The sequence below is a fragment of the Eublepharis macularius genome, chromosome 6 (assembly GCF_028583425.1).
Source record: "Eublepharis macularius isolate TG4126 chromosome 6, MPM_Emac_v1.0, whole genome shotgun sequence".
Lineage (NCBI taxonomy): Eukaryota > Metazoa > Chordata > Lepidosauria > Squamata > Eublepharidae > Eublepharis > Eublepharis macularius.
Window position 1 is genome coordinate 70,446,429 of NC_072795.1, and position 20,348 is coordinate 70,466,776.

The 20,348-nt window shown below is 42.2% G+C and overlaps 1 protein-coding gene across 1 annotated transcript in view; it reads left to right on the forward strand.

The window, feature by feature from the left end:
* The window catches only part of SORCS3 (sortilin related VPS10 domain containing receptor 3), an 818,830-nt gene that overhangs the window by 711,980 nt on the left and 86,502 nt on the right, over positions 1-20,348 (forward strand). Inside the window, exons 18-19 of the mRNA XM_054984254.1 lie at positions 7,181-7,352; positions 18,241-18,427. Of these exons, the coding sequence (XP_054840229.1) occupies positions 7,181-7,352; positions 18,241-18,427 (359 nt within the window). The remainder of the gene's footprint in view (positions 1-7,180; positions 7,353-18,240; positions 18,428-20,348) is intronic.

A 20,348-nucleotide genomic window follows, 5' to 3' on the forward strand; every position in this document is an offset into this window, starting at 1 on the left:
TGTAAGGCAGCTGTCTGGATATCAGCCTGTACCTTTGTAAGGCACTACAGAATAGATATGTTTGCCTTGGTCAAGGAGGCATTGGGCAGAAGAGTCCTTCAAAAGGTAGTTCCTCAATAATTCTTCTCACTTTTTCCCACCTGACCCAGGATATTAGAACTGTTCAACATCCCATACAAGGATACTATCCTCCACTAAATGAGAATGAAATTGGACTTACTGTGAGGGTTTCTTCTCATCAGTGGATTGGAAGGTATCCTTCCCTACCTTAGGTAGTGGAGGAGGAATTGGAGAGGAACTCCTTAGGTTTACACGGAGTCTGTCTGAGGTTTCTCTAGTCTATAATCAGCCTAATCTCCAGTTACTGGTCTCCAGGAAGAAATAATCCTTCATTTATGAACTGAAGTCGAGCACCTCCTCAGGACAGCGGAAACCTTTGCAAAAAGTTTGCACATGCCCTGCTTATGGAGGAGGCACAACCCATACAACAATACCTTTCAATCCACTGATGAGAAGAAACCCTCATTGTAATTCCAATGTTTCATTCTCCATGGTTTTCAGATTCAGAGATCTTCAAATACGAAAACACTTTTTAAAATATATATTTTATTTTATTTTATCAAAGTAAATAAAGGGATACAAAAAGAAAGAAGGGGGGAGGGAAAAGTTAATAAGGTCAAGAAGATTTTGCGACTTATCACTGCAAGAATTCTTAGAATACAGAGTGCACAAAAACTTAATCTTAAATACAAAAACACTTATTGATAAAAAAACTTCTTTATTCTGGAACTCTTTGGTTGGGGAATGGGATTTCTTTTTTAAATGTTTTTGTCTAAGAGGATGTCATTGCTATCTAAAAATGGATGAAAATCAAAATATATAAAATACTTTTAAAAAATAAACGGAAAAGGAGAAAAGAATAAGCTAAGATACTTCTAAATATATTTGATACATGATATTCTATCACACAATATTTGGTATTATTTTCACTATTTAGCTTAACTGTTAGCCTATTTTAGTATCAGTTGTTCATTCTAAAGTTAGTAGATTAACCTATAATATGTATAAGGAAATAAGAACAAATATGCAAAAATAATATTTAGAAAAAAGAAAAAAGGTAAGTTTCTTTAACCTGATATATAAACCACATTAATTGTAAGCAGGACTTTTTTTCTGGGAAAAGAGAAGGTGGAGCTCAGTGGTGGAGCTCAGGACCGCACAATGACGTCACTTTGGGTCAGCTGGAACAAGAGGGGAGTTATTTTAAGTTTAAATCGCCCTCGGCAAAAATGGTCACATGGCCGGTGGCCCCGCCCCCTGATCTCCAGACAGAGGGGAGTTTAGGTTGCCCTCCATGCCGCAATCTAAACTCCCCTCTGTCTGGCAATCAGGGGGTGGGGCCACCAGCCATGTGACCATTTTCAAGAGGTGCCGGAACTCCGTTCCACTGCGTTCCAGCTGAAAAAAAGCCCTGATTGTAAGTAACAGAATATGTGAGCTTTTATGTAGTTCAATTTATTATTATATATTATACATACTCTTTTAGATGTATCTTTCAGTACTTTGTACAAGGTTCTATGAATTCTCAATTGTTATCTTCATTTCCTTTTCTCTTCTAAAAAAATTATGATAAAAAAATGAATGAAAATGTTGCCCCCCTCCATATCCTGTTTGTTTGTTTTGTTCTGTAGTGCTTTCCGAACCACTCCTCAGTGAAATCCACCTTTATTTTGAATCCAAACCCAGAATGAAGACATGGAACACCAAAAATGCAATCCTAAGAAGAGTTATGCCAGTCTAAACCCATTAAAATAAATTGGCTTAGATTGGAGTAACTCTCTTAGGATTGCACTGCAAGTGTACGCATTAAACAAGTCTTTATAGAATTGCTGATCTACACCAACAAAATATTCCCCTAGATTTTTACTGTAAGGTGCTGCTAACAGGCATTGTATTATTCTACCAATATTGTTGGCAATCCCACTGTGGCTTCAACTTGGTCAATGTTACTACTGACTTAATTTATCCTAGCCTGTACATCAAATTGTACTGACAGGCGCAAAGTCTCATTTCCCCCCTTCCAGTAGATAAGGGGTTTGATTGATAATGCTAATCACTAAAGGGTGTTCCCTCTCTAACCCACTTGGTCACATAAGCCGGTGATATGCTTGTAGAGAATGGCTTTTCATCCTTGGATGTCTCACCGGGTAACCTTATATATGCCATAATAACACTGAACTCCAGGAGATAATTTCTGATTAAAGACATTCTTACGACAGAATCTTATATCAGCAGAAGTGGTTTCCAGTTGGTTTCATTCAGAACATACAAAGTCTTCTGATATAGAATTTCTATGGAGATCCATACATATAAGCTGTTTTTTTATTTTTCACCTCTATTTCTTTGCAAAATAACCTTTCAGAATAAGAAATGTCCATATGAATATATGTAATAGAAAATCTAATACATAGATGTGAAAATGCCTTTTTAAATAATAAGGAAAGGCTGCTTAAGGAGGTGTAAAAAGGCTCAACTGTGTAACTAACACAGTCCCATTGGAATACATCCTACAAATTCCTTTCTGCATTGCCCTGAAAGAAGGAGCCTTTTCCCTCTAGGGCAATCTTGCACAAGTGTCATTTTGACACAAGAAACAAGAACAAGATTTCTTGTGTCAAAATGACACTTGTGTAAAAATTGCAGCTTTTAAAAAGAAGTGTTTAATGTGTGTTCTGCTAATGCTCAAAGGCTTACTTTCGTATGGCCTCCCCAGCTTCAGATTAAGGTTGCCATTCCCCCTCCAGGGGTGGGGGATCCTCAGATCCCACCCTTCCCCCCTGTGCCCACTTACCTGGCTGGCAGGGGGGGCACAGCCTGGGGTGCCCCCTCCCCAGGTGGTGTGGTGTGCCCCCAGGCAAGGAGCACACTCCTGCACCATGAGAGCGGGCGGCGGCAGCAGCAAGACCAGGCTGCTCTTGCTGCCACTGCTGCCACTGGCTCTTGCTGCCACCACCACCACCTCTCACCACTGTTTCCTCTCCCCACCACGGCCCCTGTGCGCCAAATGAGAGTGGGTCATGGTTGTGGCAAGTGGCGGTGGCAGCAAAAGCGAGCAGCTGCACTTGCAGCAAGAGTTAGCGGTGTCAGCAGCAAGAGCAGGCTGCTCTCACCACCACTGCCACCACTGGCTCTCGCTGCCACTGCTGCTACCTCTCGCCGCTGCTGCCTCTTGTCGCCGCAGCCCCTGTGCACCTGGGCTGAGACTGGGTCACGGTCATGGTGGTGGCAAGCGGTAGTGGTGGCAAAAGCAAGTGGCCGTGCTTGCATCAAGAGCCGGTGGCAGCAACAAGGGCCCCCTTTGATGTGGGGCACCCTTTGACCCCGCATGATGACATCACTCACGGAAGTGACGCCATCATGTTAGCTAGGAGTGTGCGCACGCTGCATGCACGCACAGAGAAAGGAAGTCAGGGTAAGTACCAGCTCCCAATCCCCCGCCGGGAGACTACAGAGACTTGAGGATCCCCTGATGAGGAACTCCATGTCCCTGGCAACCCTACTTCAGATCCAGTTTATCTAGTTAGGCTTCAGCTTACCTGGCTACAAGAACAATAGTTGGTGTTAATGCCAAATAGCCAGCGGGCAATGCAAGAGACTCACAGAAATCTGATGCATCCCAAAGGGGTGGAAAGAATGCATTCAATAGGGATAACATTCCAGGATCATGAACTCAGAGATTTTGAGGAGGGGGATGAAAGGTCAGCTTGTGCTTTTTTTGTTTTGGGCTTGTTTTGGCTGTTAATCTGATTGCAGAATAAGAAGAGAGACTGGACCTAGCTGAAGAGAAAGTGGCTTCATTAGATGGCCTGGTCAGAACCAGTAGAAAAAAGTGGAATTAATTTGGTAATTAAGATTATTTCTCCTTTTTCTTAATTAAAAATCACAGGAAAATATTTCAGGCTTAGGAAAAGAGGATTGCATTTACCAGCTTTTTAATTTTTTTCTTTACCTTGTAGTTAAATAATTTTTGGCTACCGTTTTTTTTCCCTTTTCTATAATGAATGGCTTTAATTATAAGTAAACTATTTCTAATGATTTTTTTTTTACTGTGGTCATTCTTTTTATGTACAAAGCATAACTTTGTCTATGCTAACCAGGAAACAAGGAATGTGGCCAAGCAATGCTGGGTTTGTTTGTTTGTTTTTAATTTAAAGATGAGTCTTTGAAGATATTGTATAGTTTCAAGATGAAGCAAACTGATAACTCTCTACAAGCTTCTGGTGGTGAATGTATCTCTCCCCCCCTTTTTTGGGGGGGTAGTGAAATGATGCTAGAGAACTGAATTCTTTTTAGAGTCTTACAGAATTGCCAACTCTAGGAAATTCTTAGAGATAAGGGAGTGGAATCTGGGGATGGTGGGGTTTGGGCCAGGGCATAATGGCATAGACTCCATACTCCAAAGCAGTAATTTTTTTCCACAGAAATTGATATCTGTAGTCTGGATTAGAGATGGGCCCAAACAGCAATACGAACAAAAAAACCTCACGAACAGCCCAATCTGCTGTTTGTGAACAAGCTGTTTGTGAGGCCCCATTCTAAATGAACAGGTGGTCATTGCAAGCCTCGTTCTTTGCTGTTCGTCTTGCTGTTCGTCAAGCCAGACAGTCTGGCACCTGCAATCAATTCCCTTGGCCACTTAGGTAGGGATTGTCTGAACTCTGTCTGAACTCCTGCTGTTGCCCTGGAAACCCCGATCTAAGCCCAACTTAGTTTGATAGGCAGGTCTTCCTTTCAAGTGTGGAGCTCCAAATTTGTTACAAGGGAGCAAAGACCAGGGGTGAGGAGAGCTCCCAGCTCTGACTTTGCAGACAGTGAAGAGGGAGAGAGACAGTTGCTGTTGGCATTTTGATAGAGTGCATTGGAGCTTGAATTTTCTTTGTGTGTGGTGGGATAGGGATCTACCCCTTCAAGTTCCAGGGCTGCTGCCAGGCTCTGGGGCCAAGCTATTATTTATTATTGGTACCTTTCCTGGTGCCTGCTCAGGTCAGGTTTCTGGGAGTGGTGCAGTAGGGATCTTGACCAAACTTGGAAGATGGCTGGAGGAGAGCCTGCTGGCCCCCACGAACAGCCAACCATGAACTTGTTCATGAACAGAGCCATGTTCGTGGTTGTTCATGAGTCCCTGTTCGTGGATAGCAACAAAAAATGAACATCATGTTCAGGGGTTTTTTTTTGTCCATGCCCATCTCTAGTCTGGATATCAGTTATAATTCTGAGGAATTTCCTGCCCCTACCTAGAGATTTGCAACCCTATCTACTAATGTAGGACCTTAGCCAGTTGGATAAATTCTATATCCTCTTGGTGGAAAAGAGGTGCTTGAGAGATCTATTCTATCATATCCCACACTTAGTGAAAAGAAGTGATTGATTTCAACCCATCATCACTCAGCAAACTGCAGACACCCAAATATCAAACTGTAAATCTGAAAGAAAATGAAAATCCTAGTGCGTGAAGAAAAGCGTATTAGGTGTAAATATCTAAAATTCAACAGTTTGATAAAAATTCAGCAATGCACTTTGTAGTAAAATGACAGTGTCTCAGGATACAGTTTTTAGTTTAGGCACTATGTCTAAGTAAATGTCTGCATTTTAGAGAAAATAACAATTGACTCTTTTTGTTCGCTCTCCCACTCCATCCCAATATCCCATTTTAGCATTTAATGCTAATATGATATGGGATTAATAGTTGGGAAAATAAGCTATTCAATAAGTTTTGTCTCAAGTTTGTGGGGCAACATTAATGAATTTATAGGGGAAAATATTTGTATGCAGGTATTTTTATAGCCAAAGTTAGCAATTTAAGAAAAAGGGATTTTGACGGCCTTAAGTAGAACCAAAATGATTCTGAGATTAACTGCCTCAGCAATTGCTAGAATTAGCAAGACAGAGTTATGGGGAAATAATATTTTCTAAGGATTTTCTAGGTGTGTGTGAGGACTAGAGATGGGCACGATCCAAAAAAAATTGCCGATCCAGCTGATCGTGGATTGGCGCCAGTGATGATCCCAACTAAACGATCCACACCGGTCATCTCCCGTTCCCGATCCGTGGATCGTGGAGGCCAAAGCGGGGCGCGCTGCTATTTCCAGCTATGTGGGAAGGTGGGTGTTGGTGGTGGCCACTGGGCCCAACGGGCCCGGGGAGATGGCGACGAACCGCCTCCCCTCAGGGGGCAGGGGGTCTGGCCGCTCGCCAGCGGCACCCCCCATGTGCCCGCCCGCCAGGCCAAAAAGGAGCGCGCTGGCGAGAAAAGAATGGTGGGTGATGCTGGTGGCATCTGTGTTTGTGTTTGGCCATCTTTGTTTGGCCGTCAGAGCTGCCTATCAGGGTTTGCAGGGATGAGATTGGAGTGCCCATGACTACAGAACACCCCCTTCCCCCTCCCTCCCCTGGGTGTCTTCTCCCAGCTGGTGACTGCTTTGCTGCTCTGTGGTTGGAAGGAAGTCCTGCTGATCAAGGAAGGCTGGGCTTCCATTTGGGTTTCCAGGGAGACAGAAGGAGGGGAAACACAGCTCAGGCATTCCCCTGTCTCTGTTGTCCCGGGAATAGATTGCTGGCGCCTGAGTGTCTGGCTTCCCAATCCGAGCATGATCCAGCCCCAATCCAGCCCTGATCCAGCCCCCTCCCGATCCCTGGATCGTTGGCCATGGCCGATCACAATCTGCTGAGTCACGATCACGCGATCGCCATTATCGTGGGGTTTTTTGGATCGTAATGCGGATCGTGCCCATCTCTAGTGAGGACACACTTTTTTTGGACATAACTTAAAGCAAACATATTTTTTATGAACAAATGCTGCCGATAATAAAACAGTAAGAGAAACGGGAAACTAACAAAAGTATTGAAGCTAGCAATGAGAGCTTAATGGTCTTTCCTGTTTTAACTTTTACTTTGGTAAAGCTCTCTAGATTAGTAAGAAGTCAGTCTTTCCTGAGTTCAGAAAAAAAATTGAAATAAATTTAATATTGTCTGCTATGTGCAATGAATTAGCTTTAGATTTCATTAAACTTCCTTTTAGCAAGTAGTGTATGTATTCTGTCAGACTCTAGTCTTATACTTCAAACACAGATGAAATTTTATATAAACAACTCAATGCAACACAAACTGTAAAATCCCACAGGTATCGGCGGATCGTTTCTAACAACTGCACGGATGGACTGAGGGAAAGGTATGCAGCCAAACCTGAACAGTGCCCAGGCAAAGCTCCCCGGGGTCTGCATATACTCACATCTAATGGAAAGCTGGTAGCAGAGCAAGGATACAACACTACCTTTATAATCCTCATGGAAGAGGTAGGATTTTCACCCCCATTGGATAACACTATCTCTTTTCTTCTCCTTCCTGCCTCTCATTTCTGTGTATTCAGTATACACTAAGTATTACACATTATGGAGGGAAAGACTCTGAGCTAAAATTGTACGGTATTTCAGTATTTATTAATAATATTTGCATTTTTGAATCCTGTAAAATTTTCACATTATAACTGGATCTCCTAAAAACCTTTAAGCTGAGTATGCTTGCTTTGAGGAAGTGAAGATTTTTTTAATAGAGAAAATCAATTACTCTATGATATAAATATATAAGTGGAGACTGACAAAGATTTCAGGGGGCATCTCATTTTCTACTCACCCACTGTTTCCTCTTTCCCTTCCTTGGCACCCCCAGCCCGCCTCTTCCCCTTTTCTGCTTCCTTCTTTCCTTATCATGCACCAGCCTACCTACTTATATTTGCATGTCTATCTTTAGCTTTCCTTCCTTCCCTTGTTGTAGCAACCTCTCCCTGGGAAAACTCTGACCAAGTTATGTGTGCCAGCTGAGCCAGACCCTGTTACATAGTGGGGAACCTGCAAGGGCTTATGAGGTATAACTTACTATTTCCTGTATCCCTTCACACATTGTTTCCTTTTTCCTTCTCCTAGCAGCTCCTCTCCCCCTCTCCTGATTCTTTATCTCCTTCCTTCCTACCAGCCAACCTGACTTTATCTGTCCCCCTGTCTCAAGCTTTCTCTTTCCCTCCCTCTGGCAGACTCTCCCCGGAAAGACTCTAGTTGAATTAGGCTTACCAGGTCCTCCTGTCCTCCTGGTGGGGCCCTGGTACCTACCTGCTTTGGTGCCTGTCACATGTGTGCAAAGTGCATGTGCACTCCCAGGCCCACGTGATTATGTCATTTCTGGGAAGTGATGTCATTGCGCAGTCCAGTGGATGGTTTTTAGTTGATCTTTGCGTAGGCAATCTGAGAGGGGACTGGCTTGGCTGGCGAAGAGTGGCACAAACTTGCCATAGTAGCCCACCAAGGTGAGGAAGCGTCACATTTTTGTTTTGGTTGTGGCAGGGGGCTTTGTTCTAAGGTTGTCACCTTGTCCGTCACTGGTCGCAGTTGTCCCCAGCCCATGATATACCCCAGGTAGGTGAGTTCTCGGAAGCCAATTTTGCTTTTCTGTGGATTGGCTTGCAACCCAGCCTCTGCCAGCTCCCGCAATACCTGTTTGAGATGATGTGAGTGTGTCAGCCAATCAGGGCTGAAGATAACAATATCATCAATATAAGCACTGGCAAAGCCCTGACAATGTGCCAGACCCTGTTGACTAATCTCTGGAAGGTTGTGGCCACCCCGTGCAAGCCAAATGGCATAACTGTAAATTGAAAGAGCCCTGGGGGGGGGGAAGGCTGTCTTTCCCCAGTTGGTTGGCTCCATGGGTACTTGCTTCTACCCTTTTGTGTGGACAGGTACTGAGCCGTGCCAAGCTGGTCTATCAGGAGGTCCACCCTTGGCATAGGGTAGGCATCAAATTTAGCTAATGTTTTGACTTGGCGGTAGTCCACGCAAAACTGTACACTCCCATCTGGTTTAGGGATGAGGATGATCGGGCTCCGCCATGCGCTGTGGGAGGGTTTTATGACCCCAAGTTGGAGCATTTCGGCTACTTCCTTGTTCACCACGTCCAAGCACTTGCAGGGAAGTGGCCTCCATGGGGTATGGGCTACCTGGCTTGTGAGGGTGTCGATAGCATGGGTTATGAGCATAGCACGGTGAGGTTGCCGTGAGAACACCTGGGGGTTCTGTTAGAGAAGGGCCTGTACTTCAGCTTGTTTATTGGTAGAGAGGCCAGCATTGAGTATTGGGTCCTTGGGGTCCCCCACATCGGTGCACCGGGAAGTTCCCCTATGGGGAGATCCAAGGGATCCTCTGCTAGGTTGCAGGGTATGCCCTGTTGATCCTTCCATTCTTTAAGGTCATTCACGTGTAGGCGCTTCTGCTGGAATGGGTGAGGGCCACACTGCACATCATAGGAGACTGGGCCTAAAACCAGTACACGGTCTCCGGCCTGGAGGGTGTGCTTCTTGGCCCCCTGGTCATAGCTGGCCTTCTGGGCCTGCTGAGCAACCTCCAGGTTCCGTCTGGCCTCTTCCCGGGCTCCTTCCAGCCTAGCCCACAAGTCTTGTACATATTCTGGAACCAGACGGGGTTCTGCCTCCTTGGGCGGGTTCCAGCCTTCCTCCATCAGTTGGAGGATTCCATGGGGCCACTGCCCATATAACAACTCGAAATGGTTCAGCTGCACTGGGGAGGGGAGGGCTTGGGCTGAGTCCAGTGGAAAGGGCAGTGCCGGACAATAAAGTTATGCTTTAAGCCATCAGGACCTCACAACTTAGCAAAAGATCGTGTTCCCTCCCACTCATGTACCAAGCAGCTTCTCTTTTACCTCATCTGTTCTGATTTCATATGATTGTAAACATGCTTGTCCATGGGCATTCAGGAAAGACTAAAAAAACTAGGAAGCTAATAGCAATTCATTAAAGAGCTTGAGGAGAATTTCTACCCATATAGAATAATGCATATGAGGCAGGTAAGATAAATTGCAGGGGCATTATCTTGAGCAGAAAACTGAGGAATTGATAGACATGATGGAGGAAATGTTGATTGTTTATACAATAGTATAAACAATTTCATACCACTTTTATTTATGATCGTGTTTTTCTTTGTGGTGTATCAATCAGATGGCCTTTGTGCCTGTTTATGGGAATAAGATAGGTTTTTAAAAATTATTTTAGAAGTTAAAGTTCGAAGCAGAAATGTATGCTCTTTGAATGTCATGATACTTTCTAAATAATTCACTTTTTTGTTTTACTGAGAGAAATTGCTGAAAATGTAACTTGAAAGGGAAGAATAACAAGGGGAGGAGGAGGGGGGGACCTTTTAACCCTTTCCTTGCCAAGAGCTGGAACTGGCTGCCCTCATGTGCCCATTGCTCTTGTTGGTGGCATAGCCTTAAAGCTCTCCACCACATGCATGCCTGAGTGTGGCAGGCCTGGGTCCTGCTCTGCCTCTTAGATGGGAGGAGGAGAAAAAGGGGAGGATGAGCGAGTAGGAAGCAGGCCACTATGACCACCTACCTTGAGGGAGAAGCAGCTCTGAGGACGCCTCCTCCGTGTGCCTGCAAGCCACACATTGCTGAAGGACCTTACCTGATAGGGCACACCGTTGACCAGCAGAGAGGTATGTTCAAAACAACCAAAATTTATTAGCAAAGAGATATGGAGATGGCATTCATGCTCCACCACCACCCATAAGCTTCTAGGCAGCTTGCTATCTGCCACCACAACTCGCTGCCGCATGGGCAAGTAGAGAGGGATGGATTGTTGCACTTTGGTCAAATCCACATTCACCCATTACCCACATGTTTATCGGATTCCGTTTGCCTTCAATCCACGATTTTTTCCTCTTCGTTCACATTCCTGCTTCCAATCCATCTTTCTTGCAAGTCCCTCCAGTCACACGGCCACTCGAAAACCGCTTTTTTGGGCGGGACCTTTTTTCCCGCCCATTTTTAAAAAAATTTTTGAGCGCACTTTTCCATTATTTCGATCTTGCCTTATAAATAAACATCATTGAAGATAATGATGCCTCTCTTCCCCCCACTGACAGCACTGACGGCTCTCTCCCATTTCTTTTTTGGAAATTTGGAAGCATGTGGGAAGCTTTCGTGGGCATTTCCTATGCAGACTACATATGCAGTGCCTGAATTTTACTGAAGTTTCACTTCCTTGGAGTGTCATTATTTCGATATTTCGTAATTTCAATATTACAGTAATATAAAATTAAAAAAATAAAAAACAGGTAAAAAGGAAGTTTCGCGAGTCCGTTCTGAGGATGGATTCACCCCAAAATGATTTTTCAAACTACCAGATTTGATTCAGAAACAGCATAATCAATAAATCCAATGCTATGAAGTCAAAAACAGTCTTTTGCAGACTACAGGGCACTTGCAAGTTGAATCAGCCAATAGGAACTCTCAGAACGGCCGGAGGAACAGGAAGGGGGGTGGTTTTTTAAAAAACCATGTAAATTGCGCATTGGCCCATTCACGGCCACCGTGAAACTCCCGTTGAAAGCCTGTGACCACATATTCGGGAGAAATGTGAATGAAATGCATCTGTTTAATGAGGTAATGTGACCGGCACTCGGGATTGCGTGGGGAATGCGGGGAACATGCAACTTAGAATGAGTAATATGGATTTGACCTTTGTCACCACAGTACTCCATCGCCGTTTTGGCCTCTTGCTGCTCTGCTGCTTCCGCTGCTGCACCCAGCAACCAGCTGCAGAAAACTAAACTTTTTCCACTGTCTGGTGGACCAAAGAGAAGTCTGTGCTGCTCAGAACTTCCGGCTAGGTCTGCCCCCAGCCTCGCCAGCCCTGATTGGCTGGCTATGCTGTTTGAAATCTACTGGCTGTCACGCAGCCACACAAAGCCTCAGGGAAGCACCCAGGTCTGAGTGCCTCAACAGAAGCCTTCACCATGCCATCTACCCCTACGGCCCACAAACCAGGGCCTCGGTGAGTTGGGAGGGCCATGGCATATTAAGGTTAGCACCAACAAGTTAGGAGTTGCATGTGATGTTCCCTTCTCTTGCAAGTCAGGAACAGAGTACTCATTTGGGTTAGGTTTACATAGCAGAGAGGTATGTTCAAAACAACCAAAATTTATTAACAAAGAGATACAGAGATGGGAATAACTTGTTTCTGGACAAGATAGAATAACTTGTTTCAGGACAAGAGATTTATGCAGTCTAAAATTCTAACTGACAAACAGAATAACTCAGCAGGGACTCAACCTCATGAGACTAAACCAATGCACACAAATATCAGAGAGGCGATGCAGACTGTTCCATTGAAATGCATATAATCAATACAGCAGAATAGAGTCATAGACTCTGTGCTTAAATGATCCTCCAAATACTATGGTTTCCCCCCCATTCTTGGGACTTCTTAAAAGGTTGAATTGAATACAGAAGATTCTCTAATTAGATCTGAATCACCCTTGTTTTTCATCCTCTTAGATTTATACCAGAGCTATCCTATGCAGAGTTACTCTAGTGTGAGTCCACTGAAGTCAATAGGTTTAGTCTGGAATAACTGAGCATAGGACTGCATTGTAAGTTGTATAATTTCCTTTTAAACTCTTTGTTTAGTATGTATAATTTTGTCTATTCTTCTAGATTATATAAAAAGTAGTCTTTAAATAAAATGCCTGTTAATCTAAGGTACTAATTTGACTTTTCCATTGTAGATTCCTTGGAAATCCCCTAGACATTTTTTACAGGTCACCATTTACGTGCCTTTCCAAGGTGCCTTACAAGTAACTTACTTACCCTATACTCATCTATTGTCAACCACACTCAGTTTACAGACTTGTGAGCTTTACAGCACACCATTATCACATTTCCATTTGATATTTTATAGGACTAGTGCTATAAAAAATATCCAGAGAGCAGTGATTGTTATCCATTTGAAATGCCTCCACTTCATTTCAACTTTAATTTATATTCATAAACTTGGGGATAGCTGACATTGCATGTGTCGTGGATGAAACCTTTTGCTATTTTATATACTGGAAATACAGTTCAGAGCAAGGGATTAGCAGATCACTGCAATGTAGAGCATGTTAGTAAGAGTGTGGAAATAGGATCTACTGCAGTTTAGATATGAGAACTCAATTATTTTCCTCTTTGAAGAATCAACAGTGGAGGGACTGGATAGGAAATTATGCTCAGAACATAAGGATATACAAGTAAGTTTTCATGCTGGGTCAGGAAGACCATTTTCATCCTGCCTAATTTATTTATCAGATGTCCCATTTTTTGGTGTTTCTTTCACATCCGGCTGGTTTCACTGCAAAGTTTCCACTTGCACTAGAGCTCTTGCGCAGCTGGAATCACAAGAAAAAAAGATTGATAGCTGCTTGCACTAACTCAAATGTATTGTATCCCCACATGAACTTGTGCATGTCCAAGATCTGGTGCAGCCAATGCCTGGGCACTATAATATATAGGGAGGTAAGTGTTAGGTGTTGCACAAGGTCTTGTGCAAGCAGAACTGCAGTGAGTTGAGTGCCTTTGTGTTTCCACTTCCGTATCTCTGGATCCAAGCCATAATTAATTCACATTTTTTGTTCCATTTATGTATGATTTATACCCAATTTATAAACAATTTATGCACAATTAACAAAAGCAGGCACTAATTTTAATGACAGTATTTCTATTGAATTTTGTAAATATACTTGAGGAAAGGGATGATCACAGTTTTGTCTCAATAAGCAGAAAAGAAACTTGATATTTCTAGCCAAACCAGAGTTGTCACAAAATTCAACAATACTGAATAGTTCATTATTGCTTAAAATTTTCACGATACAAGACATCGTTTCACTCTTTAATCGCAGCTCTCAGGACTAAGGCCACTACCAATGGACCAAATCCCATGTCAATTTCTTTTTACTGTATCCGAAGTCCTTAGGGGAGGGATAGAAGTTGTGACTGAATGAAGAATGGAAGAATTTCCCTCCTGTGATTTTTGTTTTTGTTTGTATTGTTTGATCTTGACTCTAAAACAATTAAACAACAGCTGGAGGAGAAGACTACAACTTCTCTTGGTTTCATGTTATGTGTCTGAAATTACATCATTATGAGGCTTGCTAGCTTACTAATTTTGCCTTGATATCTTCAAGTATGCTTCAAGTATGATTCTACTGGGTAGTAATATGTTGTCTAATGTCAGGCCTAGAATTGCTTACGCCGTTTCAGCATTTTTTTCAACTCAGTATTGGATTGTTTATGGAAATGTCCTTGATATTGACTGTACTAATCTTGCACTTTGTAATCCGCCTTGAGTCTCAGTGAGAAAGGCGGACTATAAATGACATAAATAAATAAATATCTGCAGTTTGTGTCCCTAGGCAGAGAAAACTTCACACATACTGTTCTGTAGGGCAGTGGCTGATGTAGAATTTAACTGTGGGGAGAAGCTCCGTTATCCACTTTTAAGTGATTGATGCACTTGTTTTAGTAGGCACCTTAGGGCAGCACCGTCACAGGGCCAAACTAAAACTGATGGCATCCTTGTGGACACTATGAGGATGATGTTGCCATTTTAAAGTGATTTTTAAATGCTGTGAGGGCTAAATTGGGCCTGTTGTGTGGAGGCTTCCCCCCCCCCCTGTATCTTTTCAATCACTGAAACACCCCGCATGGCTGGTTTGGTGGTTGAAAATACATGGAGGGGGGAAGCTCTGCACTACAGGATCAGGCCCTCAAGGCATTTAAAAAATCCCTTTAAAATGGCAGGTGTCCTTGTGGCAGCCGTGAGAGTGCCATCATGTTTAGTTTGGCCCACAGTGCCTGTCATATGTTAGGCAATTGCAAGGGGGTACCAGAATCTGCTAAACATTTCTCCCCGGCGACTATTTGCTCATGATGAACATATGGAAGGGACAAGCTGAGAGCAAGAGTGCATCTTTCCTCTGTGTTCACTCAGCATACCTGAACTACTTTTGATATCATTTTAGACATATATGTGCTTGTTATTTCAGTTTATATTAAAACATGTTCATTTTTAAAGTGGGAAAGTTCTCCTTCATGACAAATGAAGATGGGGTAATTTTTTTGGCGTGGGCTACAGAAAACATTCGCTGACTTTATGTATGTCCTTTATCTCTTTGCAACAGATTATAACATCTTGTACTTCTTAATGATTGGTTTGTACTCTTTTTTGTAGATTGATTAGGATATCACTGTAGCTTTATGAATAAGACAGATCCCAGAATGGGTGATAAACTGGCATCACATTGGAGTGCAGTGTTATGAATGTATCGCATAGTTCTTTACAGATTTATGAAGTTACAGTGTCTACGTGGAACACTTTGCATTGAATGTATCTTGCTGTTCTGTAAACTTTTGTATACCATTTTCACCTCTAGCTTTTAAGACAGTGGTGCTCATCTGTGCATGGTGGGCACAGCACAATGGCAACAACTCACCTTATCTTCCCTTTTATTTGGCATGACTGCCCTGCTTCTGATGCTACCCACTGCCCATGTTGAATGCCATAATGTTCAAATATTATGTCCGGTCATAAAGTCTACTGTACATATACTGGGATTAAGTAGTCAAGATAAAACTCAGGAACTGATTGCAGGATCTTACCCTATGCTTTTTAGAGTGTATGTTATAATAACCCTATTAAAATATTGTGCTCCCACTTGGACAGCTGATGACATCTGAAATGAGGAAAGAGAGCTGGTTTAGCAAGCAGGTGAGGCTTGGCCTTGCCCTCACATCCACTCTTCAGCACACATAACAGAGTGTGTATTATCCATGCCAGTCCTGTCATTACAGAGTGTCAAATTTTGTGCCCAGGTTTACCTATTGTTACAGCATACAACATTTCTATCTCGAGGATAACACAGTCTTCTGGGGATTCAGGTGGGAATCAAGTTACCTGTAAGTGCCTTTTAGAATTTTGTAATAAAGTCTGTATCTTTTAAGGGCTTGTAAACAAAATTTTAAATGAGCAATAATCTTGTATAAAGGAAGTCAATATAAGTTATATATGGAGAGCCCAATCCTTACAGCTAAATTAACAATTCAGTTTATCTTTAGTGAGTGCTTTGAAGCCAATGAAGCTAAATTGTTTTAAACACAATCTGTTAAGTGTAAAAATCTGCTTGTAGGTGTCGTATTTAAAATACGCTGATTGGTGTGACTGCTGCATGGAACTTGCCAGGTGTCATTAATCCATTGTGTTCAGGGGGTAGCATATATGGTTGGTTTATAACACCTATTTTAATGTATCTGGAGTAAGCCAGGAAGCCAAATTGCAAATCTGCTGTTTTCTTCATACTACCAATATGGCTGTCTCTGCACTTCTTCACACACACATTCATTCCTGCACATGTCAGGGTCAGGGCTGCACACTCATACCCAACATGCTTGCACTGATCTTGTCTGGCTCCAACTTGTCAACTCTTAGGGCCTGATTTTTTTCTCTGTTCTTCAGCCATGGTTGTTCCAATGGGGAAGCAGGATTTTCTTCCTTGGCCCTTGTTCACCTGCCTTAGAGTGCTGCACACTATGCACATTTTCTGAGTGTCATCTAATGAGATTCTCACCTCTTGCAAGAGGATGAGGGGATTACAACTGCTGGTGTCTTGGTGTGGATACCTACCAGCCACACCGCCTCATTCTTGCCCAGCTTTGGAGAGGGGCAACAGACACATTAAGGTTCTGTTTTGCCACACTAGACTCAGCAACATCTGGGACCTTCGGACTTCAGCCTGTAGTTTCCACTGGGTCTTCCTGTGCTATGTTTTCCCCATGTTTCTCTTCTCATAAGATTGATTTTTTTTCCTTTTTGTAGATTGGATGATATAAATTTGCCCACCATTTTAAAACATACAGTCTGCACATATACTCTACTAGGTAAAGGTACTCCCCTGTGCATGCACCAAGTCATTACTGACCCATGCGGGGACGTTGCATCACGATGTTTTCTTGGCAGACTTTTGTTACGGGGAGGTTTGTCATTGCCTTCTCCAGTCATCTACACTTTATCCCCAGGAAAATGGGTACTCATTTTACTGACCTCAGAAGGATGGAAGGCTGAGTCAACCTTGAGCCAGCTACCTGTCCTGAGCCCAGCTTCCTCCAGGATCAAACTCAGATCGTATACTTTACTACAGCCTACTTATTTTTGAAGAGGCATAAATAGGAAAGAAGCAGAGATTTGGCCCACCTTAATCCAGGTTGGAACCATAACTTCAGGGAGAGGCAAGAGTACTTCTAGAGGAAGCTGAAGGCATGTTCCTTTCCAGCAGGTTCTCCACCTGCTCTGGAAATACATGAAGGCTTTCAGTATAGGAAGCATCTCCTCCCCACAGAGGATTTTGGGCGCATACCTCTAACCCTTCGAGAATGATTTTTCATAAAAATCTTAAATACAAGAGACCTGCCTCATACTAGAGCTATGATTCACCTCAGTGATGCCTTTTCATCTAGGAAGCAGAGGATACTGCACCTCCTGAGGCTGCATGTCTGTATTAGAGCATTGGGTTGGTAAAAACATGGTCTCCTTGTTGGGTAGTAAATTGTTGAAGTGATTCATCATCAAGAGGTTTTGGAAGCATGGAATTGTTCCTGAAGCTTCACAGAGCAAAATTCTACTGTCTGTCTGCTATGGTTTTATTTTGCTTTACTTAGGTTCACTAACACCTGATTTATACATGGGGAAGAATTAGGTGGCAGAGAGGTAACTGAGTCCCAAGATGATAGAATCCACAGTACCATTTCAGGTTGCATTTCTTAATGCTGCCCTAAATGCAAAACTTGCTGAAACTAGAAAATTAGTGCCACGGGGAACAGGGTGGAGTAGAATTTCTTTTCCTGATATGCTATCTTTATTTTTCTTGTAGAATTTTAAAAACATGATGGAACATTACCAAGACATTCTCAGACCCATAACTTATAATGTAACCTTCTGCTACACCAAGTCAGGAAGATTCAGTCATCTATTCTATTGCATGTGTAAGCTAGGCCTATGATTCCATTTGAGAACTGGAGTAATAGATCCAAATCCGAACACTTCTCATTGATTCATCAGCTTTCATGAACGGAAAATGTAAATCAAACCCAAATCATGTGAAGCAATCCCTGACATTCAGCTAGCCCACCTGGTCCTGGCCTGTTCTGTTTTTAGGAAAGAATGCACAATGTATTCAACTGTAGTTTATTGCATTTCAGGAAGAGCTGCTGAGAATCGGCCACGTTCATGCTAATAAGGTTATACTGACTGTATAAATCACCCTTATCAGTCACATTCCTAAACCTCAATGTTGTTCACTCTTGCAGGGTGATCTTCAGAGGACAAATATTCAGCTAGATTTTGGAGATGGTACTGCTGTGTCCTATGCTAATTTCAGCCCCATAGAAGATGGCATCCGACACATCTATAAGAGCACTGGAATATTCCAAGTAACAGCTTATGCAGAAAACAACCTGGGTTCTGATCTGGCAGCACTCTTCCTGCATGTGGTCTGTAAGTAGTTACCTACAGTGAGCTTTGAAATGGCCCACCATGGACTGTATGCATGGATCATAGTTCTAGAAGATTCAGTCTTTAACTTCTAATTTCCATAAACATTTATTCATTTTTAGCATACAGAATGCTTTATAATCTTATTCTTCATCTTAACAACGACTGTATAGTGTAGTTCCTTAATGTTCCCGTTTTTCACAGAGTGAACAGAGAGGATGATGTACCTAGGCTTTTCCAATCCTGTCCTGTGAACCATACTTGCTATCTTTAAATCCCTTTACCCTCCCTTTCTTTTCTGTCTCTTATGTAAAATGAGCCACAAATCACATTTAACAGGCCACTAAGGACATTCACAGCTTTTGGCTTTACTTTGGATCTTTACTTAACAAAATGAATTGCTAGCCAGTTCTTCAGAAATATTAATTTTTCATACAAAAACGTTCTTTGGCAGTGACTAAAAAGAGTGGGAATTTGTGTAGCTTTTTTGCATCTCTCTGCCCTTCACAAATACTAATAACAAATCTATCTGATTCAAAGTATAGCAGAAACTTGTAGTGATACATGAAGCATGCTTAGGACTCTGCTTAGGACTGCATTATAAACTGAGATTAAATGTTTGCTACTGCACAGGCAGAAATAAATATGTCAGACAACATGTTGGGTTAAGCTAGTTTTTTGAAAACTTTAAGCTGAACTGCTAACAATTTAAGTGTAATGGTTATAAAGCTGTCCCCCTAAACAGCTTCCCAAAAGGATAGCCATATTTGGGCAGATATGACCTTGCTCCAGTCTTAACTTGGTGCCCTCACCATGCCTTGCTTGGTCTTGCCAGGGCATCAAACCTGTGCCAAAAGATGTGTATCAATTTCATTCCCTTGCAGTGGTCAGCATGCAGATTCATCAATAACATTTAGCTATCAAGCCCCCACCCCCAACCAGGGCAGTGTAAAGCAAGTGGAAGAAAGAGACTCTCTTGGCAAACTTGGGTGAATCCCATCCAGAATTCCTGCTTAGCTCTGACCAACTTATCCCACACAACTCTGAATGGAGGGGAGGGGAGTCAAGCTGCTCTGGCAGCTGGTATGAGCAACAGCCACAGAAGATTTTACGCCTCTGCTTGCTCAGCTCTGTTTGGCTATGCTGAGCCCCTGGCTCATAAGGTGGCATCTTTTGTTTCAAAATTGGTAGTAGCAGAAATTAATAGATCCTACTAAACTGAGATCCTATTTATTTTAAGATAATACTTTGTAAACATCAGGAATGTCTTTTATTTGAAAAAATTGAAACACTATTCATTTTAAAAAAAAATAATTCTTAAAATAATTTATTTTAAATTTGTCCTCAGTTTTGGATAGTTTTGGAAGTGTCATGCTTCCCTATCACATCAAAGAGCAATGTAACTTCAAAATTAATTTAATTTTTTTTGTAATCTCGTAAGTACTTTTATAAGTAAATGTACACATTTCACTCATATTAAATCTGTCAGTTTTTCAAGTAGGAAGTTTTTTGTTTGCCACAAATATAGCAAGAGTAATTTTTTACAGTGGGCTTCGAAGAACTTTAGGTACTATATAGTGCCATTTGGTGACTTTATGTATATATCTTTTTACATTTTGGCAGCAAACTATTGGGGTTTTTTTACAGTTGATTTCCAATCACTGCAAGTTTATGAATAGGACATATAGAAATGGAAAGCAAGCTGCCATAACACTGGAACCTAGTACAAAGAATATTATCACTCAGTCTTCCACAAATTTATGAATTTACATTGTTTTCTTGGAAAGTTGCTTTTCTTTGAAAATTTGTGCTATAGGCATATACAGATTTTAAGACATTGATATCTCCTATAGGATCTAGTATCAATGAACTATTTGTTGTTGTTATTTTGCCATTTTTAAATTATACTAAGAAAATAGTACAC